Source organism: Abrus precatorius, unplaced genomic scaffold (genome assembly GCF_003935025.1).
Source record: "Abrus precatorius isolate BTA unplaced genomic scaffold, Abrus_2018 Scaffold10, whole genome shotgun sequence".
Taxonomy (NCBI): Eukaryota; Viridiplantae; Streptophyta; class Magnoliopsida; order Fabales; family Fabaceae; genus Abrus; species Abrus precatorius.
The window spans coordinates 30508667-30530192 of NW_020874292.1; the positions used below are offsets into that span (position 1 = coordinate 30508667).

Genomic DNA, 21526 nt, shown 5'->3' on the forward strand with positions numbered 1-21526 from the left:
CTAAAATGGAGATTGATTGGTTAAATTAAGAGTTAGGTTGTCTTTTTCTTATTTTGATAAAGTCTACTCTTTTTTACTTCTTAAAAATGAATGGTATAAGTTTCTCAAATTCTTTATATACAATTTGGAGCTTTAATTATTTTTGTACTTTTAAAGAGCCGTTTAATGTTTAATAGAAAAAAATATGTTTTACTATCAAACGTATTAAACATATATCTACTTTTGTATTTCCCAATCAATAATGTGAATGGATTACGTGAAATATATTTGACTTACTTATTTTTTAATTAAAGGTTGAATAACTAGTATATAATATAATCCAATATATTTATCTATGTTTATAGTATAAAAAAAATGTTTACTTTTAGTTTCTATTCCTATACTTTAATGTGGTTTTGTCTTTTTATTTTAATTACTTGTATTTTTTTAAATTTTTAAATACTTGAATTAAGTTTATTATACTTTTTAATTTTTAATTTAAATATCTTGAATATATTTAGTTTTAATTACTAAATAAAATTTTAGGATATATAACTTAAATCTCAGCATTTAAAAAATTATAAAAATTAAATGTGAAAAATTAAAATTAAAGAAACAAAAATATACATACATCAAAGTAGAAAAACCAAATGTACAATAATCTTATAAAAAATATTAATCACATTTAATTCCAACTGTAATCTAAATTTATACAATCAAAAGAAAAAATAGTGTTAGGAACAAAATTTGTAGGTTTTCTAGTAGTGGCTTAAATATACTTTAATTACTTTTAAATAGGATTTATTTTAAATTATCACTTATTAATTTTTTTTTATTTTACTGTCTAACTTTTTTTTTTTTTATACTTGATGTGTTAGTTAGATGGTACATGACTCACAATTTGTTATGTCACTACAATCTCTTTTCTCCACCTTATCTTTAAATATTCATGTCACAAATGTTTTAATTACATAAATGGTAATGTAATTCACAATTTGTCACATCACAAATCCACCCTTAAAAAAAAAAATTTATGTGTTTTAACTTTGAAAATATTGAATGAAGAAATACTGAAGTTGTAAATAGATAATTAAAAATAATTTTTATAATTTTTTTTCCACGAATCCACCTTTAAAAAAAATTAAAATTTAAGCACGTAGTGTTTCAACTTTAAAAATGATTGAAAGAATAAATACTGAAGTCTTAAATGAACAGTTAAAAATATTTTTTTAAATTTTTTTTTCAACAACAAACTGTGAGACATGTCATTATTTAATTAATAGAGGTTGACGTATATATAAAATTAAAAAAAAAGTTAGACATTAAAATAAAAAAATATAATATATAATAATTTAAAATAAGTCATATTTAAAGGTAGTTAAAGTATATTTAAACTTAGTTAGAATATACAACTTTTCTTTTAAAACAGTACATTTAATAAATTGTACCTAATTTTTCAACAACAATTTGTCTAATTTTACATATATAGAAAAAAACTCATTTACAGTTGTCTTGCTTTTTTGTATTGCATTGCACTAGTATAGTGAAAAGGCCCAAATGTATCAATGCATGATTAATATCTCAAGTTCCTTTTGATCAAATCGATCATGCATTTCTCCGAATTTTACAATTATGGAATGGTGTAGCACGTTACACAGTAGGAAGAGGGAATCTTTTTGGATTTCTATCCATTAAATAGAGAAAATTCCATGATTCATACACTAGGATTGTGAGTACGAGGAAAGAGTATATTAAAAAAATTATTTTTTCTACTTTAATAATTTTTTATTTAACTTGTAATATTTTTTTTCAAACTTATGTTAATAAATTTTATAATTAAATTTATGATATTAAATTTTCATTACTCTTGAAAAATGTCCCTTATATGATTATGACTGAAAAGGTAAGATTGTACTGGATGAGGAGAGCAATGCAAAATTTCTGAATTCCACTTGAGTGATTAATAACGACAGAAAGGGCAATTGGAGCAATGAGTCCATAACATGAAACGATTAGCACTAAGAAGCAAATATAGATGTTGTTCATGTGGGGGACGACCCATGTTTAAAAATATGTGGGCCTTACCTTCCACAAATCCCCTACATATACATACACATATATGTGATGCCATAAAGCCACCACAATTATTATATCTCCATACTTTAAAGTTTCTTACAATATTTTTTTTACATTTTTCGATTATTTCTTTATTTTAAATCATGTAAATTAAATACTTCTCACAATAGGAGTATTAATAAATTTATCATATATTGTATGAATATTTTTAAATTAATATAAACTTATAAATAACATTTTTATAGATATGTTTATTTTATTATGAATAAATTGAAAATTCATTTTTGAGATTGAAGAAAAATTTGTGGAACTAAATTATTTAAATCAACATACATTATTTTTTATCGATACATCGATATTATGTGATAAATATATAAATTTAAAAATATTTTTAATTCATATTGATTCAAATTATAATAATTTTAAAATATAATTTATTTAAAACATGAATGAAAATTGATATTATTCGCCTCTATATCTGCGTTATAAAAAAACTACCAATATCCTAACATAACTTCTAAAATGATGTATATTTATACAGTATAAATCATGAAATAACATATTATTAAAAATATTAATATAATATTCTATATTATATAATATAATTTTTTAATAAAAATAATCCTTTATGTATGGACATAAATTATGTTCTGACACCATGTCCAGTTAAAGTAGGGGTTGTATTGTAAAAAGAAAAAAGAAAAGAAAATAAAACTAGGGGACAAAAAATATTGCCGACAGCAGAATTAGAAAATATGACTACATAAGCAAGGATCTTCAGAAGATAATCTAATAGAAAGGAGAGCAAACAATGTTTCGAAAATATATTCACAAGACCTTTTCGTCAAGATTTGATTGATATAGTAGCCTACTTTTATAGAAATATGATAAAATAATACAATATTCTAAAATTAATCATGTATAAATTTACACATCTTTTTTTTTGTGTGTAAATTTAGAATATCTCTTCACCATTGTTATTTTCTTTTGGATTTTTAGAAATAAAAAATATAAATATTTAATAGTTGGGATAGGATTAGATAAAATCAAATGTAAAATACATGACACTTCTAATAATGTTTTTTTTTATCACTTTAGCTATTAATTTTTATGATACTATGTCTATGATTATTTATATAAAATTCTATATAAATTAGACATTCTTAAATTTCTAATACAATGCTACGCTACTTACTTACATTTTAAATATTGCATCATACATTGTCACATAGCGAGTGACAAAATGAATTATATTTATTTTTATTACTGCAAAATGAGAATGCTATGGAGTTTTTATATTAATCTAAGTATTAAAATGAAAATGTTGATAAAATTTAATTGTTTTAAATTACAGCTTTGGTGTCATTTAATTTGGTCTCAAATTAATTATTACTTTTTGCCTTCCATATCCGGTCGCTGCTGGGTCCTACAGTAACTCACTAAAATGGAAATATAGAGAAGGAAGAGTAGGGGACGCCTATCAAATCTAGCTCCTCTCTATCCTTCCTAAGGATTTTGTCTCCTTCTCCCGTTTTGAAGATTCCAATAAAAGGAAAAAGAGAATAAAATAATTTAAAAAATTGTAAGAGAAAGAACTTCAACATTTTGTCTATATTTTTATACTGTTATTTGTTATTAATTTTCACATTTTCTAGTAAAACTCTTTTACATTTGAATCTTTTTCTCGTTATTTTCACCTTTTAATTATATAATCATCAAGATTGTTTGATTTCTCTATCTATTTATTTTACATACTTTCATTTATTTAATTTCATAAAATTTTGTTTCCCTTTCTTTTATGCTGTAGTCTCGATTACTACGCAAAGTTTTTTTTTTTTTTCCGTTCAGTTTTATCATTTGTAGAAAGTTCTTATCCCATTAATTAATTACTTGTCTTTATTTACGTCAACCAATTTATGTTCAATCACGCATCATTTTGCTCTTTTTAAAGATATTATAAATTTTTTATTTGGTTCTGATTTTGAAAAAATTGTATTTTTTTTTTAAATTCAATTTTTTTTTGTTAAGTTATGTATTGATTATTCCAAAAACTGTATTGATGGGGCACCAGAAGCATTCAAGAAAATAAAGAGTCATATAGATACTATTCATTTTGTTACTTCCTTCAAACCTTGATTCGATCGGATAGTTACTTTTTTTTTAAAGATAATAAATTAATAATCGGAATTAAGTTTGGGTTGATAAAATTTCTCATAATGTATAAAATAAAAAAATTTATGGGTGGCAAATATATATATTTTTAAATTATTTAAATTTTCTAAAATTTGACTAATTACAAAAGATATATAAAAAAAAAAGTAAAATGAATGTATCTGAAACATACCTACATCGAGTGCGACAACGTTGTACCACCTAAATTAAACCACCCCACTACATGTAACACAGAACATACAAATTAAAGAGAAAGCAACAATGGAGGAGTTCAACCCAAGACATTAGCATAAAATACAAAAGCATGAACAAGAGAAGTTGGGAACATCCATGATGGGTTACTACTGGCCTCATGTCACAAGTACCTCAAAACATCCATGAAAAAGAGAGTGTGTTGCTCTTGCCAACTCCTGAAAATCAAGTGGCAGCAGTGGCACACAAACTTTTCTATAGTGGGCACACAAAAAGCTTTTACATCTCCATCAAATCTTTTTTTATTAGTACAACAAAACATTCATTTAAGTATATTAATAGGTGTAACATTTTTTACAACATATCAATAAAAATTGTTGAAATTTTTTAATAATCAAATATAAAAGTTATTTTCTCAATGCTTTTGATCAATAGATTTGAATTTTCTCTTGTAGAATGTTATATGACAATGTTTTAAAAAATATAATTTTTATTATTTAATTAATAAATCTTATAATTTACTTCTTTTATATAAAAAATTCTTTAATATAAATATATCACATTAATTAATAGTAAAAAAATTATAAATTTAAGTTATAATTTTTTAAAAATTCTGTCTAAATATACACAATAAAAATATATGTATAAATTTTGTTATAAAGATATAAAATATTACGAAATTAATGTATTGATAATATAAAAAAATAATATAACTTTTACTAAAAAATATTTATTATTTTGATTATATACGATTAAATATACGTTAAAAATAATTTAAGTTAAATAGGACTCAAGATTTATTTAACTTAAAGTTAAGTAAAATAATAAATGTATATTTAATTTTGAAATGAGAAGGTATTTGAAAGTGGGATCTTAAATGGGGTTGGTGAACGCAGTAGATGATGGGAGATGTGACAGTGGTATTGTGCTCTCAAAAGCAAAAACCAGAAGAAGAGTGTTGGGTGTGTGGGGGCATTGGTGATTGGTGATTCTAAGAATAGCATGCAATGCCATATTAAAGGTTTTATAATTTGTTGTAAAGATCTTTTGGCACAGTATTTGTTTTTATATTCATATTTTAAAAGATTATTCACTCTCATTTTTGTATTTATTTTAATCCTCCTTTTCATATTATTTAATATTTAAATCATTGTATCTTTTACATAATTTAAAACCTGTTTGAGATGGTTATAATTTTTTTAAAATTTTTAAATACGGATTTCAAAGACGAAAATGAATTTGAAATGACTTTTAAATTAATTTAACTTTTGATTTATTATTTTCGCTTAGATTAAATTACAAATTTAGTTATTATATTTGACATATTTTTTCACTTTAGTCCTTACTTTAAAAAATTTTATAATTTAATTTTATATAAGTAAATCTTCTTTTTAGTTTTTTATTATTAAAAATATATTTATGACTTTAAATGAAAAGAATAAGCGTATAAAAAATATTAATATAAAAACAAAAATATAAATATTAATTGTAAAGAATAATTTATAAATAAAAGTCAGTTATAAAAACTAAATGTGTAATTTAACGAATAATAGTAATAAAATATGAAGTTGTTTAGACTGATAAAAAAAAAAAACTAAATGAAAAAATAACAAAATTTAGAAGACTAAAAACTTACTTTTAATGTAGACTTAAATCTCAAAACTAGTAAAAGATGTTTGATTAAACTTTTGGTTTTTAATTTTAATTTTTTTTAAATTATATTGTAAAACAATTTTTATAAAATATTTTTTAAAAGAAGTGACGAAGGATAAATGGAAAAAGATAAATTAATTAAAAATTATATTTATCAAAACAACTTTAGTTTTAAAAATATGTTTTAGATAATAGCAATATATATATATATATATATATATATATATATATATATATATGTTTAAGATATTATACCCACCAAACATTTTTTTCTATTTTTTAAAAATAAAAAAATAAAAAAACCCTAAATTTTTTATAGAAATTTTTAATATTAAAATTATAAAAATTTTGACGTCAATATTTTAGTTATTTATTTGAAGACAAGATAAAAAATAAAAAAATTAATTTTAACTCTTAAAAGTAAGTTTAAGTAGCTAATTATATACATTATTTTTTAATAAAAATTTCTTATTTTTAGATGTTAGACTCAATTTAAAAGATTAAAGTTAATCTTATAAAATAAAATAAACTTTACAGTAATCAATAATAAAATATATTTTTAATATAAAATCAACAAAACTTAATCTTAATAATTTAAATTAATATTTTTTTAAATTTTTACGTTTATGTTTTATCTTATATTTAAATATATAAACAAAATATCAGCATTATTATTTTTTATTGTATATTAATTTTTATATAATAATTAAAAATTTGTACTCTTTGAAATACGAAATTACACTAATTATAAATTTGTTTGAAAATATAATTTTTAATTTCTTAAATTTCATTTTTTTATTTCAGATAACTTTTTTTCAAACAAGTTCACATTTTAGTTTAAATACACATTCAGTTCTTATACTTATGTTTATTTACAAATTAGTATTTATAGTTAACATATTTTTAATAATAAAAACTAATAATTTAATTTGTATTTACAATTTTGTTTTTGATTGATTTTGTTTTTTGTCAAAAAGAAACATCTTTTTTTAAATGACCCATTTAGTCTACCTGTGTATCGCCTAACCATTAAACAAGAAAGGACCACTAATTTCCGGTTACATAATCGGGCTTTTTCCCGAATTACAACCAAAGAAAACAAAGCCCATTGATAGAAAATGGAATTCACGGACCTTTTCGCGTTCGCCCAAATCAGAGCGAAAATGGAATTAGAAAAATAAAAAAAAACGTAAATCGTTAGATTTTAATCTAACGGCCAATAAGCAATTGAAAAATCCAACGGGCAATAATCACTCGATGCGCTCGATAACACTGTGCATCCACGGCGCATGATAAGATTTGCTCCCTTGTGAATGGTTATCGTTCTCCATGGGATGCGCTTTACTCCACAACCCTCCCCGCCACTTCCATCTTCATTTCTTTTTCTTAGATTTTTTTAATTTTTTCTCAAAATTAGAATTTTCAGTTTGTTATTGACCGTTGAGCTAACCTTGCCGCACCCCACGATCCTACCTGGTACGTTTTATTTGCATTTTAATTTCTTGTTGAATTTCAATCTGAAAAATTTAACCTTCTCTAATTTAATTTTAACACCTGTGCTTGATTATTGTTTTGAATTTATTTTATCGCTAGTTTTGTTTGTGGATTTATTTATTTGTGTTTTGGGCGTGTTTTTCAGTTATGAAATGAGGTTGAAAGTGATTGAGATTTTGCATAAATGGGTTTGGGATCTGTGAGAGTTAAGTATGTTGTTCATTATTTTTGAGAGAATTTCAATTTTGGGATAACCCACATGAGAGAATCTTGAACATTGAAAAATTGTACCTGTGTGATGGGAACTAGAAGTAAAGTGAGAGACTTACTTTACAAAGCAAGTTAAATGGGTGTTCATTGTTGTGATTATGCTTAATTTGATCATTTTTAAGCTCTTCTGGCAGATAAGTTCAGTTCTTTAGTATGAACTGTGATTGGGCTTGGCATTGAGCTTCATACTTACTTCTACTGAATGGAATATATCTGTTTTTGTATTTTTGAGAAGGCATTTTGATTAGAAGTGCTGTTTCTATCAAGATACAGAACTGGTCCCCTCCAATGTTATCTGCGCTACAATGTATTTGATCCATTTTCCATGAGAATATCTGCTTTATCAGTTAATAGATTTCAGAGCAAAAATGTGAAGGATATTAACATATAAGCATACACATATTGAGTATTTTAGTAAGCTAATGCCCTATATTTGTAGATAAGTCAGTTCCGTGATTGTATACTAAGCTGATATTGTTATCATATCATCTGCTTATCTTTCAGGTTTAAACATCTGCATACCAGTTCTGCGATTATTACTGAGGACAGAATGTCAGAAGGAACCAGTCTGGTGCTGGAATCATCTGAAAATGGCACAGATTTGTCTCAGGATGACATTGGCACTATTGAGGAGACACCAGAGGAAACAATTTTGTCAAGACAAACATCTGTCAATCTGGTTCCTTTTATTGGTCAAAGATTTGTTTCTCAAGAAGCTGCCTATGAATTTTACTGCAGTTTTGCTAAACAATGTGGCTTTTCTATTAGACGACACCGCACTCGAGGGAAAGATGGGGTTGGCCGGGGAGTTACAAGGAGGGATTTTACTTGTCATCGAGGTGGATATCCCCAGATTAAACCTTCTGATGATGGGAAGGTGCAAAGGAACCGCAAATCGTCTCGCTGTGGTTGCCAAGCATACATGCGTATTGTGAAAAGGGCAGATTTTGATGTCCCTGAATGGCGTGTTACTGGTTTTAGGAACATCCACAATCATGAGTTGTTAAAATCCAATGAGGTGCGTCTTCTTCCTTCATATTGTCCTATATCGCCCGATGACAAGAGTCGTATATGCATGTTTGCTAAAGCTGGAATGTCAGTAAGGCAAATGCTAAGATTGATGGAGCTAGAGAAAGGCATCAAACTTGGTTGTCTTCCTTTTACAGAGATAGATGTAAGAAACTTGTTGCAGTCTTTCAGAAATGTGGATAGAGATAATGATGCTATTGATTTGATTGCTATGTGCAAGAGATTGAAGGATGAAAACCATAATTTCAAGTATGAATTCAAGATAGATAGCAATAACAGGCTTGAGCATATTGCATGGTCTTATAGCTCATCCATTCAGTCGTACGAGGCATTTGGAGATGCTGTGGTTTTTGATACAACCTACCGAGTAGATGCTTATGACATGCTGTTAGGAATTTGGCTTGGCGTGGACAATAATGGAATGACTTGTTTCTTTAGTTGTGCTCTTCTAAGGGATGAAAACATGCAGTCTTTTTCATGGGCCCTAAAGGTAAAAACCTTATGACTTCAACTTGAGAATTTGTAATTGATTTCTTGATTGCCTGCTATCTATTGTAAGCTTACATTGCTATGCCAAACAAATCATGCTAGCTTTTGATGAAGTTTTGCAAAATAAAATCTGATGGTATTTTTCTTATTATACAAATATCCATTACTTTTTCAGGGAGTGCATATAATGAATATTAGGTTTTGGTGACATGTGCCCTTAGGGCATAAGTTAGGGATTATAAATAGCATCTATTCTCATCCCTAAATTATCCTAATTACTTAAAGAAGAAAGCATTAAATGCTGTTTGGATTTTCAATGTAAGAACCTGAACATGTGCTCTAACGAATCCTGTTCTGAATATTAAAGCAGCAAAAATTGGTATGTAGTTGTTCTTTTCAATGTGTGATCCCTGACTTAGGTATTTGAGTTTTTTCCTTGATAGAATAGTAATAATGACCACATACAATCCATTGAGCGATGCATTTGTGAGCATTTTTATTCAGCAATTTTCCTTTACATGATATTTACGAGATCCGATTCATTTTGAGTTTTTGATTTCAATTTAATTGACGTTTATGCAGGCTTTCTTGGGTTTCATGAAAGGAAAGGCTCCACAAACAATATTAACTGATCATAACATGTGGCTTAAAGAGGCTATAGCTGTTGAAATGCCTGAAACTAAACATGGCTTTTGTGTATGGCATATTCTTTCCAAGTTCTCTGACTGGTTTTCTTTACTTCTTGGATCGCAATATGATGAGTGGAAAGCTGAGTTTCATCGGCTCTACAATTTGGAACTGGTGGAAGATTTTGAAGAAGGATGGAGGCAAATGGTTGATAAATACGGACTCCATGCAAATAAACATATTATTAGTCTATATTCATTAAAGACATTTTGGTCTTTACCATTCTTGAGGCGTTACTTCTTTGCAGGATTGACCAGTACATGTCAATCCGAGTCCATTAATGTTTTCATCCAACGGTTCTTGAGTGCTCAATCTCAACTAGATCGTTTTGTGGAACAAGTCTGTGATATACAATTTGTTTCCTTTTTTTTTTTTTCTATTAATTAATATGCTATGTCATATTTAAATATCATCTTTTACAGGTGGCTGATGTTGTTGATTTTAATGACCGTGCTGGAGCAAAGCAAAAGATGCAAAGGAAACTGCAGAAAGTGTGCCTCAAAACAGGTTCACCTATTGAATCCCATGCTGCCACTGTACTCACTCCTTATGCCTTAAGTAAACTCCAGGAAGAGCTAGTTTTGGCACCACAATACGCATCCTTTCTGGTCGATGAAGGTTGTTTCCAAGTTAGACACCACTCTCAGACAGACGGAGGGTGCAAAGTATTGTGGGTTCCTTGTCAAGAGCACATTAGCTGCAGCTGTCATCTATTTGAGTTTTCTGGCATCTTATGTAGACATGTGCTACGCGTCTTGTCAACTAATAACTGTTTTCACATTCCTGATCAATATTTACCAGCCCGTTGGCGAGGCATCAATTCATTTTCTGTTAATCACTTCAGAGGTACAACTAGCAGGGATCAGCCTGAAAGGATACAATTTTTGGAATCCATGGTTTCTACACTTATAATGGAGTCCATTGAAACTGAGGAACGCCTTGATGTCGCTTGCGAGCAAATTTCCTTGGCGCTATCACGTATCAAAACCCTTCCTAGGTCCACACATGGGGTAAATGACATTGCATATAGTTATCCATCAGATTCATTGATCCTGCCAGAGGTAGAAGATACTGACGGAATGATTCATGGCTTTACAATTGCAAATCCCCATGATTCTATCAGTTTAGGAAAACTAAAGGAGAGAAGGGTGAGAGATGGAATTGATCTCACTAGGAAGCGTAGGCAATTCTCAGCACCATTGTGTACGCAATATGGACATGATGCTTCTGATTGCTCAATAATGGCAGGTGACAATATGAGTGGAGATGCATTAGGGTACTTATAGAGTGAGTGGAAGTAGTACGGACGTACAAAGTAAATGCATTTTTTCTTGGGGGTACATAAATGCATTTTTTTTACAATTTCAGATGCATGTTGTAATGCACATTTTTTATTTTTTCCTTTGCCCAATTCAGTAATTCACACGTTGTCTTTCCCTCTTTACATGAGCAAAGGTTTCACTCCTATTTGCATCACTTTTATGATCATTGAGAATTTTGATTTAACCACATAAATAATTATTTTTATTGAACTTTTTTGTGCATGTGAAGTTGATTTCTTTTTGGAGTTTCTGCCTGCAATCATAATGATTGGTACATTAAAAGTTGTAGTTGTTGATGTGGTACAAGACGAATATGTATGTTTTAAACATATGAAGGATCGATAACTAGGGCTGTAACAAAATTTCTGTGCTCATTTATGACAATTGGAGTCTTTCTTGAACTTAATCGCGCCTTTTGTTTACCGATGCCATGTCAAGTAGAGGGGTAGATATCAAAGACACATTTATGTAAGAGGGAGGGAACTCGGTCATAAAGATGAGAGGATTTGACCATTCAATTTTATATAATTGATAACAGAAAGAATTTTACTTAAACTTAATTTTTATTATTTGTTTAAGATTAAATATTTGGGATCACTTTCATCCTATATTTTTATAAGCACCAAGAAAAAACACAACATATGGATGAAACCAGAACTGATGTATGACCAGGCCACAAAATCATTAAGATACGTTTGGCACACTTGAATCAATATTTTAAAAGTCGGAATTGAAAAAAGAAATAGAAGTACAAGTTGAAGGGGTGTCTTGAGTGTTTCTTTATTAAAAAAAAAAACTTGATTGTGTAATTTTTAAAAAATATAATTTAAATTTGGCCCCCAACAAATAATATTTTTCTTTTTGGAGTCCCTAACAAATTGTGTAGCTCGGTCCTGTAAAAGAATACACATTCTCATAGAACACTAGTAACGAATTCATTATTCATCCAGTAAATGATCAGTAGTAGTAATATATTATTAACTATTTTACAAAATTTGCTGATCATTTGTACATATCCGAGAGTCTCACTGCCACTCAATTTGTTTTCAAATGAATTCTGATTATTATTGCTACAAACATATCTAGAACTTGTATATTTACATTCCATGCCATCATAAGGTAGCATGTTGGATACTTATCTCATATTTCAGCAAGGAATTATCCATTTTTGGCAGCTAGTAACATACCTAAGACTTATTCTGCAGAATCTTCTCCCAGAGAAACTTTACTTAGCCTGCTTGGCAATGATTTGGCACTGTTATTTGCAGTTTTTCTTCTCCCATTTTTGCGTAGATGAGACCTCAAGAGAGCTCTCCTTGCTAATTCTTTCCCCATATTGGATTTGGTTGTGCCATTTGTGGTAGGAATTTCTTCTGAAATGATTCCTTGGTTGCTATTGGTGTCAAGTTCCTTAGAAGAGGCCTTCTCTGAAGCCATGATATTGAAATTTGAACATCAAATTAAGATGATCAAGAAGGGTAGCTAGCTAGGATAGTGAGATAGATATCGAAGAAGGATGATTAAAACATGGTAGTAGGGGTCACATTTTAAGGTGGTCTTCATAAGCACTTTCCACTTATCATGCATCACACGCAAGAGAATATGTGTTGGATGGTAGCAAGGTTAATGGGGTGCACAAAGAATCACTTGCAAAAGTTCATGACTCGTGGAATAAACAAGTTTGTGCTGTCTTGTGTGTGAAGAAACTAAGTTCAATAATTGGACGTGGCATTGGCTATGCGGTCATTTATGAAACAAGCCTTTTGCTGTATAGACTACACATATATAGAAGATGCTTTTAGAGATCTTTTTTCTTGTTTGGTTACAGCTTACACTCAGATCCTTTAATCTTGCACTTTATGGTAGCAAGAATAAAAGGACTAATCATCATAATGGTCGCAATCTCAAGTGTCAAATTAAGGCTGCTTTATACAAATAGAGAGGAGTATTAAAAATCCACTCTCTAATATACTCTCATTTATTGACTTAAATTTTAATAAAAATAAATATATAAATAAGTGAAAATTATTCTATTAAAAATAAAATTGATATACTTTTGTAACTTTTAATAAATAATAAAATGCTTTGTTATGATATTTTTTACTAAATAAAATGATAAGAATTGTCCGAAAGTAAATGCTTTGTTATTTTCATTAAATAATGATGATAATAAAATATATATTTAAATTTTGAAGTTAATTACAGAATTCGGGTGCTTTTGACCTTGAGTGTTTTGCCACAAAATTTATCCATGGGTTACGTTAAAAAGTACGTACTTAGTTCCACTAAAGTATAGATTGTACTTTAAATTTTGTAAGGTGCGCAGAAGAATAATTGACAAATAAAATCATAATAAACTACAAGTATTTATATGCAGATTAAAAAACAAGTACATATATAATAAATTACAAAGTTATAAAAAGTTTAATCATTGATTTTCTGGTCAATGATTATCGTTTCATATTTTAGCTCTTAAAATACATCTTGCACTTTAAAAACTACCCAACTATGCTTGTGATTTTCATTAATTAGTAATCCTAGTATATAAATAGGGGTTAATCTTTCCGAGTGTTCTCTAAATATGACACTCCAAGCTTGACATTCTCTCATAGATTCTACTTTCCTATATATAACTTGTATTAAAATGAATCTACGTTTTAGTAATCCAAACACATATCACAAAATGTCTCTACCTGATTCTCACCAGCATCTGCCATCTCCCAGCATCTCATTTTATAAAAGTGATATTATTAAAATCACCATATATTTTAATTTAAATTTGTAAAACATAATGTTTTACTTTCTTATTTTATAAAATAATCACTTTAGAAAAGCCTTATCTAAAACAGAGATAAGAGGTTTGGTACGTACAACCACCATGATTGGGTTCAATAATTTCAGTTAGATAACTAATTTTTAATTTAGAAAGAAAGAGTCGTAAAATTTGATAGAATGAAACCAACGAGTGTTACCAAAGGCTATTTGTTTGGTATATTTAGACAAAGTGTCATGACACAGATTGCATTTTGGCCATTAAAGATAAGGTTTGGAAATGCCCAGTACAAAAATGTTGGGACAACTATGAAATGCATTTTAAAAATTCTTGTGGAGAATAATTATTAGGTTGGATCTCACGATTTTATTCAAAATTGTTTAAAATAAATTTAAATTGTATAATCTTGTTTTAGATTAGTTTATTACCTTTTGATGAGTCTTTTTCCTTCTTTTTTTTTAAATCTTGGACAAATTAAAAGGGAAGAATATTATATTGATTGAAATAGAAAAGCTGATTAGGTAAGCACCAAGTAGTTGTATGATTTGTAAACTTACTTTTGCCATTAAAAAATGAATAAAATGTTTTAAAAGAGTTAATGATTAAACATATAAAATATAAAAGTCTAGCATGCAAAACATAAGGATTAAAAAATGAAAACATATATATATATTTTCTATTTGGAAAGACAAACCAACAAGAGCACCATCGTTAAGACCGACATCATGCTTCCATTTGTCCATTTCACTCATTTGGTGGTGTCTATTGGTGGCTATTTTTGTCCCTCTCAGTCTCTCGTGTACGTTTTCCACCTCAGAATAGCACTTTTTGGAACTTTGTTGTTATGCTAAGCACTTAACCTTTAAAAGACTTCAACCAAGAATATTAAGCTCTAGAGAAGAATAACAACCGTTCATCTTACAATGCTTTGCCCCAAGTCAGAAGCAGAGAATTCATTCCCTTTCTAATTAACACTTTTTGATTCCTTTTCTTTTTCCGTGGCTCTCTCTTAGAAAGACTTGTTCACCAAGCATTTTCTACTTCACCATTAAAGGGTCAACTTTATTTTCTCCTTTCTTTTGAAAGAAATTATTATCATCACAAATGGATATAATCATATGAGCATAATTGAAGTTTTTTTTTTTTTTTTCATTTTTCCTATGTAGCCACTAAAGGGGTCCCTTCTTTGACATAAGTTTAAGGGCAAATTCAAGTTCAACCCCACATGCATATAATATATATAGTAGTACATTATGCAAGAACTATACAACTTTTTTGCTAATATTTGAAAAAATAAAAACTGAATTAACTGAAAGGTAGGATGCACTTTGGGAGTGAATGAACATAATGTACACGTGTTTGCTGTGTGATGACTCATGAGCACTAGCTTAGTCTTCATCATCCAATACACTTCAAACAAAAACCTACGGTGCTAATTAACAATTGCCTTTGTGGGACTACTTAGTATTAAATCCCACACAGTGAGAATCTTTGGCCTTTAAGCAACCTTTGCTCCAAGCAATTCTGAAAACTCTTCCTTCCTTTTCCCAATTCTTCCCTTCAGAACTTAAAAATTCCATTTCCTCTCTTGTTCTCCCTTAACAATTGTATCTCTCTTGAGCTCAAAAAAAGAGGGAAAAAAAAAAAAACATGCCACAGAGAATGGCAGTGACACATGCAGATCTCGAACCAAGCCGAAGTAAAACAGATTTGAGTAGCAAAACAGGTGCATTCCTTATGGTTCTTACTATCTTAATAGGCCTCTTATGCTTCATCTTATGTCTCATAGCAGAAGCCACACGTTCTGAGGTACATGTTTCATATGTTTACAGATTACAATCCCATTCATGTAGGAGAAAAATGAAGTTCTCGTGATGTTTTATATACCCTTAAGTTAAACCACGTTTCAGCGTGAAAGCTTTAACGTATAATGTTGGAATAGATCTATGTTTAAGTGTATTTAACGCTAATCCAAACATGCTAATAATCTGGTGGGTGATATGGCATTGGCAGGTGACATGGATGGACACAGGTGGAAAAGACAAAGGAATAAAATCAGAATGTGTTTACAGTGGGAGTGGAAAAGTGCCATTGCTATGTGCTGCTTCTGCTTTTGTTGGACTAGCATTTGCCATGATCATGGAACATACTTACATGCTGATAGCAGTGAGTAAATCATCACCTTCTTTGCTTAGCTGGGATCCTGATTCTCCTTCTGCCAAGTCCTTAACATGGCAGGCAGGGTTTTTCTTCATTGCAACTTGGTAAGAAAAAGACATTTTTTGTTCTCCTTTTCTCTCCATGTTTGCCTGTTAATTTCAGAATGTTTTTCCAAATTAGAATTGAAAGTTTTGGCTAGTAGTTGTTCCAATCCAACCAATTATGTGCTGTGACGATTCACCCTCAACAACAATGTTCAATAGTGCAGTGGACCAAATTGATTTAATATTAGATAGAAATAATTGAGATAGAGAAGAAGAAAGGGAGGGAAAAAAGGGGATTCTGGAGGAAAGAGGATCAAAGAGAAGAACAAACATAGGTTGATTCCATGGTCCCATCATTGGACAATTATTTGAACTATTAATTTCATACATAAATCTTCTTAATAGGAACATTCTTCAAACTTATATTATTAGGAAAGGAGCATTAACTTTGAAGCTAAAATATTTTTAATTTAAAATAGGAAAATCCTGATTTAGACTCCTGCTTATATTAATCATCTGGAATAATAGCAGTCCTCTTAACAACAAACCGATAATTCTGATTCTAATACCCTTGTTTAAAAATAATACATCTCTATATGTTCAAATACTATAACCCAAACTCCCATATTTCCAGAACAAAAGAAAAATCACCAGTTTCCAAAATCCAAACTACTCCTCTTGTATTGCTTCCAATTCCAATTCATTGTCAAAATTCAATCATCACCTGCTTATGAAAATAAGCATGAATATCCAAGTAAGACTTGTTGTGTGTTGTAGGATATGTTTTGCAGTTGCGGAGATTTTGTTACTGGCAGCACTTAGTGTAGAATCAGGCCATCTGAAGAATTGGTCAAAGCCTAGAACAGGTTGCTATAGCATCAGAGAAGGGTTGTTTTCTGCTGCTGGGGTGTTTGCTTTAACCACAGTTTTTCTTGCTGCTGGTTTATACCTAACAGCACTACGAGCTCAAAGAGTGTCAGAGCAATTAGCAAATGTTAGAAGAGAGGTTCTTGAAGCCTCTGCCTTGTATGCTTCTCCACCAAGATCACCTCAACCACAACATATCTCAACTGTTGCAAGGGAGAACCCCTCAACCAGAGAGAGTCAAAATGAGCTTCTATTATCTGTATTTCCAACTCCATTCATCAAAAGCTATAACCTTGTATAAATCAAGAAAAACTTTATTTTGCGTCTTTGCTTAAAAGCCATTGGGAAAGTGGAGTGAGGAGAAACGTTTTTATAGTTTTACACCACTAAAGGGTTGAAATTTATTTGATTGTGTATATAACTAATCAATATGTGTCACCAAAGAAAATGAAAAAGCTTATCCATATGATTGGCTAGGTACTTCTAACTTCGACCTTGTTGACAGTATTGTTGGCAGAGTATTTTAAGTACAAAAACGAGGTACAGTGTTTTAGGTTAATATTGTCAAATTAGAATTTTATCTATCTAATTTGTATAATAAAAATTCGATACTTAAATTTTATCTTTTTAAAGAATCAAATTACTTTACTCCATTTCATACTTTTCTTCCATTTTTTCTAAATAAAAAGTGACATGCAATAATAATAATAACTACTAACAACAGAGTATTACTTTTTAACCTTGTGACTATTACTTAGGAGGACTAGGAAGGTTAATACAGTGCTCTTGCTTATTTTAAGCACGATTGCAGTCTTTTTGGGTTAATGCTTAGGGAACGCAGTAGCTACTGGTTAAATAATCTTCCATAAAGAAGATACTGTATAATTTTTCTATTTGAATTCTATCATATTAATGAAATTATTAAAAATTAATATTATATAAAATATCATATTTGTTTTTATCTTTCATTCAATTTTTTACCTATACACGAATATAAAAAATACATCTCAGTTATAAGAGGACACTTGAAAGTGTCTCCAAAAGAGGTAAAAACAAATTTTTTTTATTTCAATTTTAAATTTATCAAATTTAAAAAGTTAAATTAGAGATGATAAATTAAAATTCTAATATAAAATATTTTTTGTTCAAAATTTTGAAGACTGTAAACAAATTAAATTAAATTTATCATATTTACGTTGATAACAGTACTTTTCAAGCTCTCATGCATTAAAAATAATATGAATTCTCATTATGTGATCTATAAAAATTTAGTTTAAGCTTTGTATCTTGATTTGTTTGTCATGTTCAATAAATATAAACTACTTTCAACAGAAATGATAAAGTATACATATATTTTTGTTAATACCTTTCTAATTTATTGTTCTTACTGAAACCTCTACTGTTCATTCATTCATTTTGTAACACTTTATTTACTTTCTTATTTTTAGTGTTTTAATATGTTGCATCAGTTGCCATATAGTATTACTACATAATTGTTTTATAAATTTTTTAAGATGATGATCCTACCTATGGTATAGGGGCACCATCAATGAGAGTTAGCCTAGAGTTATCAACTTAGCATTTCTTTAAGCATAAGTCTAAAGAATTTGATATTCATAACAATGCATGCTTACTTGGCTAATGCGCAGATTCATCAAAGCTTAATAAGAGAATATGAAATTTGATGAAGTTTGGCATTAAACACGAGCTACTTAATACATAAGCCTGCAAAAACTATCGTTGTCTCTTAATTTGCTTTTATTGGGTAACTATGAAGAGTTTAGGCAAGATAAAAGCTACAAGAATTGACCAAGTCAATTCTCATTTTAATTTGAAGAATTAAAAAAAAAATTGTTCTGTGGTTTGCATGTTGAAGTTTCTCAAAGATCCCTGGCTAATGAACAATCATCCTATTGGATAATAAAAGGCTTCATGATTATGAGTTAATTATGAAGTAATTATGTGCTTAGTCACTTTAAATTTTAAGTTGTTGTCAATAGTTGTTTCAGTGAGATGCTACTGTTAGTTGTTTGAAGGACAAGATGTTAGCCAAATAAATGTTTGATATAATGAATAAGAATGTTATGTGATGTGTCAACATTCTTAAATGTTTTTTAAACTATTGGAATGATCTTAAATGTTAAATACGTTAGAAAAAATGATTTACAATAAGAAAGAAATAAAAAATTAAACAAAAGATAAAAATATATTAATTAAAATAGTAACAAAAGATTATTTACGAGAAGAATAATATGACCTATATAATTAATTATTTTTATTTAATATAATTAATTTTTATATTTTTGACACAATATTCCTTTACAACTATTATATAGCATGAATTTGATTAGAGACAAAGCCAATAAAAGAAAAAAAAGAAACATAATATACTTCCTAATGGTTTTTTTTTTCTCTCATTTGGAAAAACAACAAAAAAAAGGAAAACGCACTTTGATGAAAAAATTGTTCCTGATTTTGGTTTAATTTATTTTCTTATAGAATTCAAATATCATTTGAAATAATTTCATTATTTTAACCAAACAAACGAAGGAAAACTCCATTTTTCATTTTTCTTTTTTTTTATAAAAATTTAAATCTCTATTTCTTTCACATATTCAAACAAAGCAAAAGAAGCATACGAATAAAGATGATATATGGACTGATAATAAATATAAAGGATATTCTTTCTTACAAAAGACAAAACTACCTTTTGAATTTATTCTTACACAATATGTATAAGGATTTAAGGTTTAAAGTTATCAAAAGGATGCAACGTTAAAATCCCTGTATTGCCTTATAAAACAAATATTAGATTATATTGGTCAAAAAAGCTAAGAACATGATGCTTCGCAGTTTTATATTTCTATCTAATCTAATCTAATAATTAATTATTTGAGGCCCTGTCCAAAAGTTCATATTTTATTTTACTTTTTATATGATAGTTGATAATCATGGGTAATAATCGATTATCTAGAGATATATTTGGTGAAATGACTACGGCCTATTTGAGTTTAACAATTAATTATTTTATGGTTCAATTTTCACCTTACTAAATAGTTTGATAATCAATTACTGATATTGTATAATTGATTACAGAGAGTTCTAAATTATTCTCAAAGGTTTCAATAATCGATTATCAGTCTAAATAACCAAATAATTCATCATTTGAATGGAAAAAAGAGAAAAAAAATGAATAATCATGCAAATTATTTGTTAAAGCATCAAATTGCTTAAGTTGTGCATTAACTATCAAACACGGTGTTGTTCTTCATGTGTACTTCCTTCCATTACATATGTTGGATGGCCTCCAAATGATAAAACAAACATAATACATGATGTGTAATCCTAGCATAATTCACCATACAAGTTTCTTTCTTTCTGCTTCGTTTAAATAATTGTTTTAACCGTACAAATATTGAGTGTGTTGCATGTGCTTTATAATATTCAAATAAAATATTGAAAGGCATATATAAAAGAGATGTTACCTAGTGATTCAGTATTGTGGATAAATTATTAAATATTGATTGAATTTGAAATTATGCTAATATAATTGAAAGTTAATAGAATATTTATAATTAACTTTGAGTTTGAATATCATTTTGAGGCAATAATAGTATTATTTTGAGATGGTGGCTTATGATAGTTTATATAATTACAAGGTTGTAACTTGCAATGGAGTATGAGTGTTCTTGCAAAAAATATTCACCCAAGTGAGTAAAAATTTTGGTAGAATATGGTAAAAGTGAAAATGCATAATTTGAAGGAATTGATATCTTCCTTTTATAGGCGTAGGTATAGATTGATTAGGTGAGAACTTCATTCATGTGATGTCATGTCATTTTGTGGTGTCATGGGATTAAAAAAGAACTTGTGAGATATTAAGTTAGCAAAGATCATGCTCATGTAGAGGTTGTTAGGTTTAGGTATAATTTTGATATAAGTTAAGGGTATATTAATATATGGACAAGGTGATTAATTTACTTTTAGATGAACATTTCTTCTTGATAAGAATGATCATAACGGGATTTGATCTGATAGAGACTCATTTAACCTAAGTTTGATCCAAAAAGATTGCTTTGTAGTCTAAATTTGAGTTTGAATTTTTCTTGTTTAAGAAAAGAAATACATGTTCAAATTCGAGTGTTCTAACATCTGTCCCACCCTTGAATCCACCTTGTTTTATATATATATATAAGATTGAGATTAATTATAAGAATCAATTTTAAAATGTCAAAATATGTTCAAATTTGAGGAGGGATGAGTTTTTGTTTGTGTTTTCAAGACAAAGTTTGTCCTTAACCTACCCATTGCCAATATTA

General features: G+C 28.5%; 3 protein-coding genes across 5 annotated transcripts; 2 read left to right on the top strand and 1 right to left on the bottom strand.

Moving 5' to 3' along the window:
- The first annotated feature begins 7417 nt into the window (after positions 1–7417).
- LOC113874737 (protein FAR1-RELATED SEQUENCE 11-like) lies at positions 7418–11513 on the top strand. 3 transcript variants are annotated; one of them, XM_027512954.1, is made up of 5 exons: positions 7418–7548; positions 7712–7903; positions 8341–9355; positions 9937–10380; positions 10464–11513. In XM_027512954.1, the coding sequence occupies exons 3-5, from the start codon at positions 8387–8389 to the stop codon at positions 11325–11327; spliced, it is 2277 nt and encodes a 758-aa protein (XP_027368755.1). In that variant the 5' UTR covers positions 7418–7548; positions 7712–7903; positions 8341–8386; the 3' UTR covers positions 11328–11513. The 3 variants fall into 3 exon arrangements, with proteins under 3 accessions (XP_027368755.1, XP_027368767.1, XP_027368760.1); XM_027512966.1 differs by having other exon boundaries at positions 7712–7771; XM_027512959.1 differs by lacking the exon at positions 7712–7903.
- Positions 11514–12365: 852 nt separating this feature from the next.
- LOC113853210 lies at positions 12366–12882 on the bottom strand. Its single transcript, XM_027483708.1, has one exon. The coding sequence runs from the start codon at positions 12798–12800 to the stop codon at positions 12558–12560; it is 243 nt and encodes an 80-aa protein (XP_027339509.1). The 5' UTR covers positions 12801–12882; the 3' UTR covers positions 12366–12557.
- A 2695-nt stretch (positions 12883–15577) lies between these two features.
- On the top strand, positions 15578–17677 carry LOC113852460. Its single transcript, XM_027482740.1, has 3 exons — positions 15578–15945; positions 16150–16400; positions 17118–17677. The coding sequence occupies exons 1-3, from the start codon at positions 15787–15789 to the stop codon at positions 17506–17508; spliced, it is 801 nt and encodes a 266-aa protein (XP_027338541.1). The 5' UTR covers positions 15578–15786; the 3' UTR covers positions 17509–17677.
- The last annotated feature ends 3849 nt before the right edge of the window (positions 17678–21526 follow it).

Coding starts and splice junctions, on each gene's coding strand:
- LOC113852460 (XM_027482740.1), top strand. CDS start 15,787: ATGCCACAGAGAATGGCAGTGACACATGCAGATCTCGAACCAAGCCGA. Junction 15,946..16,149: donor CAGAAGCCACACGTTCTGAG/GTACATGTTTCA, acceptor TGGCATTGGCAG/GTGACATGGATGGACACAGG. Junction 16,401..17,117: donor TTTTTCTTCATTGCAACTTG/GTAAGAAAAAGA, acceptor TGTGTGTTGTAG/GATATGTTTTGCAGTTGCGG.
- LOC113853210 (XM_027483708.1), bottom strand. CDS start 12,800: ATGGCTTCAGAGAAGGCCTCTTCTAAGGAACTTGACACCAATAGCAAC.
- LOC113874737 (XM_027512954.1), top strand. CDS start 8,387: ATGTCAGAAGGAACCAGTCTGGTGCTGGAATCATCTGAAAATGGCACA. Junction 9,356..9,936: donor CTTTTTCATGGGCCCTAAAG/GTAAAAACCTTA, acceptor ACGTTTATGCAG/GCTTTCTTGGGTTTCATGAA. Junction 10,381..10,463: donor TAGATCGTTTTGTGGAACAA/GTCTGTGATATA, acceptor CATCTTTTACAG/GTGGCTGATGTTGTTGATTT.